We start from the raw sequence: 10,389 nt of genomic DNA, 5'->3' as shown, positions 1-10,389 counted from the left end.
TATTCACACCACGCCTTAAATTTGCCTTTTGTTGAGACTGAACACAACTCAGAAATTAATAGACTTATTTCTGTCAACGCAGTGCACAATTTGTAACAGGGAAGACAGGTTTGGTTTCAGTGTAAAGATATTATTACATGTTGCTGTATTTGACAAGTTGATAACTTGTCAGTCATGTTGTCTGGTAGTATTACAAGTCTGACACACCATCTGTGTGTTCTCTTTAAATGCAGTTAGCATGAGTCAGATTATCCACACTGATGACCAATGTTCCCTGGTGTTTTTTGCAGGACAGTCATGACAATAAATATTAACATACATAATTTATTTCTTTGTTTTTTTTTTCCAAGAAAAGATTGCAGAGGAGTTTATGGTGTTTACAGTGCTGAGCGGTTTCTGCAGGTCTTCCTGTCAAGGCAGCGCTTATAGGAAGCCTGAGGTGAAACCAGGTGCAAGAAAAACACACCACAGTGGCTGTTCCTCGTAGATGTTATCAGTTAACAAAATGCCAATGCAAAAAGCTTCTTTAGCTTTCTGTTACATATGACATGAAGTTTCTGATTTATTCTAGTGAGCAGGAATCAGAGTCACATGAGAAAACCTTTCGATAACCGCATGTCTGGTTTTGATTGGCAAAGGAAAACATGATACTGATACTGAACAGACAAAGGCAAACAGTCATCTTTTTCTAACATAACTGCCTGTAGCTCTTCAAGGATCTGAAACAAGTAGAAACCACAACATGATTTATCACTTAGACTTGTCCCTACCACATGGCGTTAAATCGGAAAGGTCCCTCTCCCCCATCACATCATCATCAAATTGAGTGCAGGACACTGCAAAAAGAGGAGATATTTACAGATTACTAACACTGACAATATTAAATATCCCTTGCTATGAGGTCTAACAGGTTATTTATACATACCGTTACATGTCACCTTGTGTCGCACCCCCTAACCAGGAACAACAGAGGAGCAACAAACATAACAAATATTTTTATTCTGGAACAGTTTATCTCACAGATTTCAAAGTATCTACAGCTCTACTTTGTATGTCTTTATGAAATTCTGTGTTGTTGCTCAGGGTGAACTTAAGTGTTGAATACCTCAGAGAGACAGTCTCGGTAATAGTAGATTAGATCGGAGCATTCTCTGAGAAGAAGGGTCCTGTTGGTCTTCATCACCACTAGTGGTTCGATCTTCCCTCTGTCATTTGCCAGCACGTGCCCCTGAATGTAGCATACAAATAAAATCATTAATGTCTGAATGATCGTCCAAGTCAGCCTAAAAAAGGTGGTTAATAAAGTTATTTGTCTAAGAGAGCAGCCTTCCTGTCGGCGCATGGATCCAGATTGTAAATGCATCCAATACAGCCTAAAACAAAGAACATGTATCACTTGGCAAATTTGGCGTGTTTAACTTACAGTCCTGTTTGTCCAGGAGTAGCGGCAGTCGGTGTCCTCAAACACTGGGACACTATAAAGTACCCCACGAGCATCGTGAGACACAGTGCAGGGAATGACATGTCCACTGTGAAGCCTCAGACAGCCAACTGGAGAGAAAAAGAGAAACACAGAAGCATGTCTCTGCTTTTATTCTAGATATATTATTTCAAACACTGTGACTGCACATATTGGCTAAGACCAGGTCTGCATTATTATAGGAGAGTATTCAATTACATGTTACACTAGGTGTTAAGTGAATCCTACAATGACTGCTGAGCAGTCTCGGATAGCATTGCTCTGCACACTAGAAATCGACACTGTGACCTAATTAGGATTTTCATTGTTTATAAGACGCCTTGTTTTGTAAGTGGCTTCTTCTACTTCTTTTACTGTAATGATAATATACTAAATATTACTGGGTTTTCTTCGTTGTAGTCAAAGACATATAGACCTGTGGGAAAAAACTCAGCTTTAACACAGACAAACCCAGTACTACTACACTGCAGAATGTGTCCCCCAGAGCACAATAAATTATAAAGGTTAAAAATAGATTATATTTTTCATATAGGACCCCTGTTACAAGAAAAGCCAAGGTTAAATGTCCCAGATAAAGGTGCAAAGGACAAATGATTTTGGAGTACTGCTTTCAAAGTAGGTGCACCGGGTGCAACCACGTGCAGCCATCTAACACTATTTCACAGCTACAGTAACTCTTGTAGGTCAAACCTCCCGTAGCCAGTTTTATTTTTATTTATTTATTTATTTTAGTCAGTATTAGTATTAAGTAATAAGCAAGAGCATGACAAAAGCAAAAAGAAAAACAGTCATCATATATTAGTTTTATATTTGTTTATCACCTTATTTTTGAACAATGTACTGAGTGAAGAAAACATTTTTAATTCTATATCAAAGCCGTTCCACAGGTTTATCCCTTTTACAGATACACAATTCAGCTTTAAATTTGTCCTCAGAGATTTGTTGGAGAACACCTGTTGCCCTTAGTGCCTCCCGGCTATCTCTTATTTTAAACAACCTCTGAATACAGTTTGGAAGTAAGTTATTTTGTGCTTTGTAAATTATCTGTGCAGTTTTTAGTTCAACTAAATCCTAACATTTTAGAGCCTGTAAATTAATTAATAAATCATTGGTTGGTTCATAGCAATTGGATCGATTTACAATTCGTATACATTTCTTGTGTAACACAAAAATAGAAATAGTGTTGGTTTTTCGTGTTACCCTACACCTTCACACAGTATGTCATGTACGGAACAATAAGTGAACAGTAAAGTGTGTATAGTGAGTTCTGACATAAGATATCCTTAGTTTTGTATAATATAGCAATAGATTTTAACATTTTACTTGTAATGTAATCTATATGTGGCTTCCAACAAAGTTTATGATCAATTATCACACCCAGGAATTTATTTTCACACACCCTTTCTCTTTCAATATCGTTAATCTTGAGTTTGACTTGATTTTTGGATTGCCTGTTGCCAAAAATGATACACTTTGTTTTGCTTAAATTAAGTGATAGCTTATTACTATCAAACCATATCTTTAATGGGTTTAGTTCACTTTCCACTGCATTCAGAAGCTGTTCCAAACTTTTACTAGAGCAGTAAATATTTGTGTCAACTGCAAATAAAACATATTTTAACAGTTTAGACGCATTACAAATATCATTGATATACAGTATAAACAGTTTTGGGCCGAGCACTGACTAGTTCAGATTTTATATTATTTATTTGTACATATTGATACCTATCATCAAGATAACTTATCATCCATGAGTTTGCTAACCCTCTGATTCCATAACTTTCTTATCTTTTACAAAATAATTTGGATGGTCAGCTTTTGCAGTACCCTTTTTGATTATGCTGTTTAGGACTTTCCATGTTTCTTGAGTGTTGTTCCTATATCGCAGTTCGAGCCTGTCAAAGCCGTGGGAGCTAATTCGAAGGGGATACACTCTCCAGGTATTTCCACGATAACAATATCACAGACAGACACAGAGATGTATAACATGGTCTTTGTCCACACTGCAAATAACTGTGGAGGAACGTGCAGTGTGGTACAAAGTAACAACGCGACGCAAATAAATACGTCCGCAAATAATTATTTCATGAAATAATGATTAAGAGCTCGTTCTTTCTTCCTGGACGTTCCAACTTTAAGTTTTCTTCACTTCATCTTCCCTTAAAATAGCCGGCTCCGAGTATTAGATTATAAAAATAACTTAATCTAGTAGAAGGTGTGCAACAAAGCGTTGTCGCTTCGATATTCAAAGTGCATTTTTAAAAATTATCATCAAATAATTCTTTCTAGCGGGGAAGGACAGAATGTGTGTGGAATTGAAAAATGTGTGTGTTTGGGTTAAATGCATGTTATGAGTCACAAAGCTCGATGACGCAGTAATCCAGCGGTTGGAAACTCGAGTGAGCAAGCTAAGTACAGTAAAACTATAGCACAAAGATTTGTACTTTTATTCCTGCAGCCCAAAAAGCAACATGACTCCAGTTGTTACTAAAAATGTATAAATAAAAGAAATGTAACACTTACAGAGGAGAATCAACCCGTACAGCTCAAGCATCTTGTCACTGTAATCCACAGTCTATGAAAGCACCAGGTAAAGATCCCCTTGAGTCCTTCGCCTCGACTACGTCGCCCTCTCTCTCAGTTCTCGGTAAATAATCCGGTCCGGACCTCCCGCGAGTGTGATAGCATCTCCCCGCCCGCCCCTTCCTCTTCGCGGAAGAATACATACATTTTAGGTGCTGTTTGACCCCATCTATGGGCCATTTAAGATTACAACACTTCCAGTTGAATAGCCTATTATGCACCTGCATACTATGTTCTTCTTGAAATCCTCATTTAAAAAGAAAATGACTCCAATGTATTTACACAGCAACGGATAGATATAGTAAATATTGCATGAGCTACGTGGTCCCAGAGGAACCCTGATGATACTGAAAGTGGGTGACAATGACTTAATCATATCCATATTGATATCAGTTTATCATTTGTATCTTTTAACATCAATTACTTTTTTGGCCACTGGTTGACAGTGCTATATAAGTTCAACACATTTTAAGTTGACAGTGTAACTTATTGCATCTAACCAGAGACTTATTGACACATCCAGCAGATAAAGAGAGATATTATCAGTCATTTGGAGCCTGTTTTGACTGGCTGGCATTAGTCACCCAGTCAGTCCATTAAAAACATCGGGCTCTTTGTAAATGTTCCACTTCACTGAGTAGTTATTAGAGCTTTTAAAAAAAACTGCCTTACAGTTATCTTGATATTGTTCAATGATCCTCACACCACATGGGCCGCCCTGTTCATCAGATAAAAAAAACACGATTGTTGGACGACAAAGCAAAATGAAAACACTCTTTTTCAGAAAGTAGGAGTTTAATCTCTGTGACAAAAAAGGCAAAGCACATAGAAAGTGCTGAAACAGTCTGAAATCTACAGGATATAGTAAAAAATACAAATTTCATTAGGCACACAGTTAAAAGACAAACTTACAATACATAAGGACTTAAAGTCAAGAAATGACTGAATATATACATCTCAAACTAAACTTCATTTAATCTCCTATTGGAAGGCAGTGCAGTATCCATCCATCCATTATCTATAAAGCTTATCCTGTACACTTGGCCAAAGCTGACGAGCATTACAAGTTAGTCTTAGTTAGACTGTTTATGGCTTTAGTTTAACTTGCACTATAAGCTTCATTTGGTATCCATCAATTGTAAAGGTCCTGGCCGTACTGTAGCTCCACATCTGTCACGGTCACACAAGCATTCTCAAACAAACTATTAACACTGTGCAGTATATAACAAATGTAAATCAGTAAAACGTACGATGATATGAAGTCATTCTTCAGCATTTGATCATATGGTTCATAAAAAATAAGAAAAAAGTGGTGTGAAAAAAACAGTTTCTATGGCAGCGGTACATGTATGTATGAAGCTGATACTGGATGATGGTGGTGGTGGGGGTTATAGGAACATAATTAAAACCTAGTTAACAATACAAACTATTCTTTTACCACCTACAACAACAATCATTTGTCTCAGTTATGTAAACTGAACTGTACCATGACGGCTAAAGACACATCAGATGTAGAAATAAAGCCCCTCTGTGAGTAACATAGGTTTAACACTCTTAGGGGGGAACTCACTAAGAATGGACTGCGGCCGCTGATAGCGCCATGAATTGAGCATCGTTTGCACCCGCTATCGGCTCCGTCTCAAGGTCCAATTCACAAAGCAAATTGCACTGATGATATTCAAGCGCAAATATGCCCATACAGTTTCGCAGATCCGTGCAGTTTGCTCTTGTTGTGTGTCTGATTGTGGAGAGGAGCTGTCTGCACCTCCACTCTCTGCTGCGCTCTCAGGCATTAACTGAGCTCCACACTGCTTGGAGAATGAGGCGGAGTCTTTTTGTGTCATTTGCACAGGTTTAGCGGGCGCAAAAGCTGCACATCCTTTAGTGAACATGAAATGGGAATATGAATTTGCTAGACTTTTTGCACTGAAGAGAAAGTTATCCCTTCGTCCATGCTCATCCGTCTTTGAATCGGCACCTTCACAGCAGAGTAGAAGCAACCCGGATCTCTGCAATATCAAACAAACAGAGAATTAAAACACACCCTGAATGCGGAAAGTGTTATTTTATAAAATGCCATGATCAAAAATACCTCCAAATACGATCTCTGAGCAAGAAGAATACAAGTCCCAGCAGCAGCAGCAGCGGCAGCAGTGTGGTAAGAATGATTACAGAAGTCATAGTCCAGCTGAGTGTACTAAATGCTGTAAAGAGAAAAGACAGTTAATCCTGTAAAGTAGTTCATTTAAGTTTTGGGATTAGGCGTGTTTAAAGGTGAGGCTGGCATCATTTAAGACTCCATCTTTCAATTCTTGAATTAATCAAATGTGAATCTTCACAACACTTGTTGTTTTACTGACCCCAGTCTATCTATCTGGGCTCTTTACCTATCTAGGTAAAGAGCCCAGATATAAGAGTATGTTTTGTTCCGTTCATGTGTTTTAGACATTTTAAACTTTTTCATCTCACTGGAATGAACAAAGAAGGATCCCTGTCTCTGCTGCTTTGTCACTAAGGTGTGTTCAGACCTGAGTGGTGTACTCAGAGCGACACCCCAATTTAACCCCGATAGTGCCCACATGGATGCTCCTGTTGTACATAAAAAAATGATAAAGTGCCCTCTGGGTGTCCCTCCAGTGGATAAATGATACAGGTGGAATGCCTCTCTAGTTAAAAATGCCCACGTTGTTGTTTCGCTTCACAACTTTCTGCGCACTGGTGCCCCATGGCATACAGCGGGTGCCCCTTTTTTTTTGCCCCTGCCCCTCAAACAGCCTGAGTATGCCACTGTTCAGACTTCACATGTTTTGACTGCTTGATCATTTCTGCAATGCTTGTTGAGGTGCCCCAAACAACAGCCAACAATTTGCACAGACAAAACTGTAAGGTCATGTGAGGAATTTGTGTGCGTTAAGCTTGTGTGGAGTCATGCATAGATGGTTACACCTCAATCCCCATCCCCCAACCCCCGGGGCAGTTTTGCAGCTCATAGCTCCTACTGGTTTATAGTCGCACCACGCCTTAAATTTGCTGCCTTTGAACACAACTCAGAAATTAATAGACTTATTTCTGTCAAAAGCAGTGCACAATTTGTCAAGATATTATTACACGTTGCTGTATTTGACAAGTTGATAACTTGTCAGTCATGTTGTCTGGTAGTATTACAAGTCTGACACACCATCTGTGTGTTCTCTTTACCCGCAGTTAGCATGAGTCAGATTATCCATTAAAAGCTGTTCTCAGTGGTGTAGCTTTCTTTTTTTATATTGATTTAAATCTAGCAACTAATTATACATAAGGCTTTTCAAATGAACAGATTTTTTTTTCTTCTTTTTTTTTCCAAGAAAAGATTGCAGAGAAGTTTATGGTGTTTACAGTGCTGAGCGGTGTCTGCAGGTCTTCCTGTCAAGGCAGAGCTTCTAGGAAGCATGAGGTGAAACCAGGTGCAAGAAAAACACACCACAGTGGCTGTTCCTCGTAGATGTTATCAGTTAACAAAATGACAATGCAAAAAGCTTTTGAGTGTAAATCAAGGTTGAGAAGCGGAGGGACAAGATTATGACTAATAAGTCTTAACTTCTTAAATGGCAAATGATCGCTTTCTGTTACATATAACAGGAAGTTTCTGATTTATTCTAGTGAGCAGGAATCTGAGTCACATGAGGAAAACCTTTCGATAACCATGGATCTGAAACGAGTAGAAACCACAACATGATTTATCACTTAGACTTGTCCCTACCCTGCTTCTCAAAGTCGTCCCAACCTTCGTGTTCAAAGTTGTTCGTATTTGGCATCACATCATCATCAAATTGAGTGCAGGACGCTGCAAAAAGAGGAGATATTTACAGATTACTAACACTGACAATATTAAATATCCCTTGCTGTGAGGTCTAACAGGTAATTTATACATACCGTAACATGCCACTGTGTGTCTCACCCCCTAACCAGGAACAACAGAGGAGCAACAAACATAACAAATATTTTTATTCTGGAACAGTTTATCTCACAGATTTCAAAGTATCTACAGCTCTACTTTGTATGTCTTTATGAAATTCTGTGTTGTTGCTCAGGGTGAACTTAAGTGTTGAATACCTCAGAGAGACAGTCTCGGTAATAGTAGATTAGATCGGAGCATTCTCTGAGAAGAAGGGTCCTGTTGGTCTTCATCACCACTAGTGGTTCGATCTTCCCTCTGTCATTTGCCAGCATTTGCCCCTGAATGTAGCATACAAATAAAATCATTAGTGTCTGAATGATCGTCCAAGTCAGCCTAAAAAAGGTGGTTAATAAAGTTATTTGTCTAAGAGAGCAGCCTTCCTGTCGGCGCATGGATCCAGATTGTAAATGCATCCAAAACAGCCTAAAACAAAGAACATGTATCACTTGGCAAATTTGGCGTGTTTAACTTACAGTCCTGTTTGTCCAGGAGTAGCGGCAGTCGGTGTCCTCAAACACTGGGACACTATAAAGTACCCCACGAGCATCGTGAGACACAGTGCAGGGAATGACATGTCCACTGTGAAGCCTCAGACAGCCAACTGGAGAGAAAAAGAGAAACACAGAAGCATGTCTCCGCTTTGATTCTAGATATATTATTTCAAACACTGTGACTGCACATATTGGCTAAGACCATATCTGCATTATTATAGGAGAGTATTCAATTACATGTTACACTAGGTGTTAAGTGAATCCTACAATGACTGCTGAGCAGTCTCGGATAGCATTGCTCTGCACACTAGAAATCGACACTGTGACCTAATTAGGATTTTCATTGTTTATAAGACGCCTTGTTTTGTAAGTGGCTTCTTCTACTTCTTTTACTGTAATGATAATATACTAAATATTACTGGGTTTTCTTCGTTGTAGTCAAAGACATATGCTTGTTGATATCGAAACCATGGTTAGACCTGTGGGAAAAAACTCAGGGTTGGGCATCCACCTGTATTTTATGCCTCATTTCCATTCTGCTGCCAGTGTATCTGCACTTCCTGCATAAATCCAACATCGCTGCAGGCTTAGGCTACTTGGTATTAAGTTTTTGGAGGTGTTAGGAATGTGTCCCCCAGAGCACAATAAATTATAAAGGTTAAAAATAGATAATTTTTTTCGGATAGGACCCCTGTTACAAGAAAAGCCAAGGTTAAATGTCCCAGATAAAGGTGCAAAGGACAAATGATTTTGGAGTACTGCTTTCAAAGTAGGTGCACCGGGTGCAACCACGCGCAGCCATCTAACACTATTTCACAGCCACAGTAACTCTCCGTAGCCAGTTTGAACCTGTCAAAGCCTACCGTGGGAGCTAATTCAAAGGGGGATACACCCTCCAGGTATTTCCACGCCAACCATATCACAGACAGACACATAGATGTATAACATGGTCTTTGTCCACACTGTAAATAACTGTAGAGGAAACGTGCAGTGTGGCACAAAGTAACAACGCGACGCAAATAAATACGTCCGCAAATAATTATTTCATGAAAGAATGATTAAGAGCTCGTTCTTTCTTCCTGGAGGTTCCAACTTTATGTTTCCTTCACTTCATCTTCCCTTAAAATAGCCGGCTCCGAGTATTAGATTATAAAGATAACTTGATCTAGTAGAAGGTGTGCAACAAAGCGTTGTCGCTTTGATACTCAAAGTGCATTTTCTAAAGAAGGACTGAATGCGTAGGAACTGAAAAATGTGTGTGGCTGGGTTAAATGATTCAATGCATAATATGAGCCACAAAGCTCGATGACGCAGTAATCCAGCGGTTGGAAACTTTAGTAAGCAAGCTAAATACAGTAGAACTATAGCAGAAACATTTGTACTTTTATTCCTGCAGCCCAAAAGCAACATGACTCCCGTTGTTAGTAAAAATGTATTAATAAAAGAAATGTAACACTTACAGAGGAGAATCAACCCGTAAAGCTCACGCATCTTGTCACTGCAATGCGACAGGTAAAGTTCCCCTTGGCTCCTTCGCCACGACTACGTTGCCCCTCTCAGTCTCTCAGTTCCCAGTAAAATCGTCTACACCGTTTCCGGACTTCCCACGAGTGACACCTACCCCTTTCTCTCACATACTATTGGAACTTTCGGTGAATCTGATGCATTTTTGCTGGTGTTTGACCCCACCTATAGACCATTTAAGATTATAACACTTTCAGTTTAATAACAGCCTATTATGCGCCTGCATGTAGTGAGAATGAACAGACAGAGGCCGTTCACAACTTAACATGCGCCCTGAGTGATCCGATCAAGTGGACAGCCTTAAATGTATCTCTGCTGTGTCAGGAAACTCCTTGGTTTAATTATTTCTCCTGCCATTCCAATCACGTGAAGAC

The 10,389-nt window shown here is 39.2% G+C and overlaps 1 protein-coding gene across 1 annotated transcript; it reads right to left on the bottom strand.

Moving 5' to 3' along the window:
- Positions 1-4,862: 4,862 nt before the first annotated feature.
- LOC138588806 (uncharacterized) lies at positions 4,863-10,084 on the bottom strand. The gene is made up of 7 exons (XM_069659058.1): positions 9,952-10,084; positions 8,474-8,601; positions 8,156-8,278; positions 7,976-8,003; positions 7,803-7,886; positions 6,156-6,267; positions 4,863-6,072 (listed from the first exon to the last, which is right to left on the bottom strand). The coding sequence occupies exons 1-7, from the start codon at positions 9,980-9,982 to the stop codon at positions 5,976-5,978; spliced, it is 603 nt and encodes a 200-aa protein (XP_069515159.1). The 5' UTR covers positions 9,983-10,084; the 3' UTR covers positions 4,863-5,975.
- Positions 10,085-10,389: the final 305 nt, after the last annotated feature.

Source organism: Semicossyphus pulcher, unplaced genomic scaffold (assembly GCF_022749685.1).
Source record: "Semicossyphus pulcher isolate SPU_LCO1_2020_fin unplaced genomic scaffold, fSemPul1.0.p SCAF_12, whole genome shotgun sequence".
NCBI classification, from domain to species: Eukaryota; Metazoa; Chordata; class Actinopteri; order Labriformes; family Labridae; genus Semicossyphus; species Semicossyphus pulcher.
This window is presented reverse-complemented; position numbering and strand designations above follow the sequence as displayed.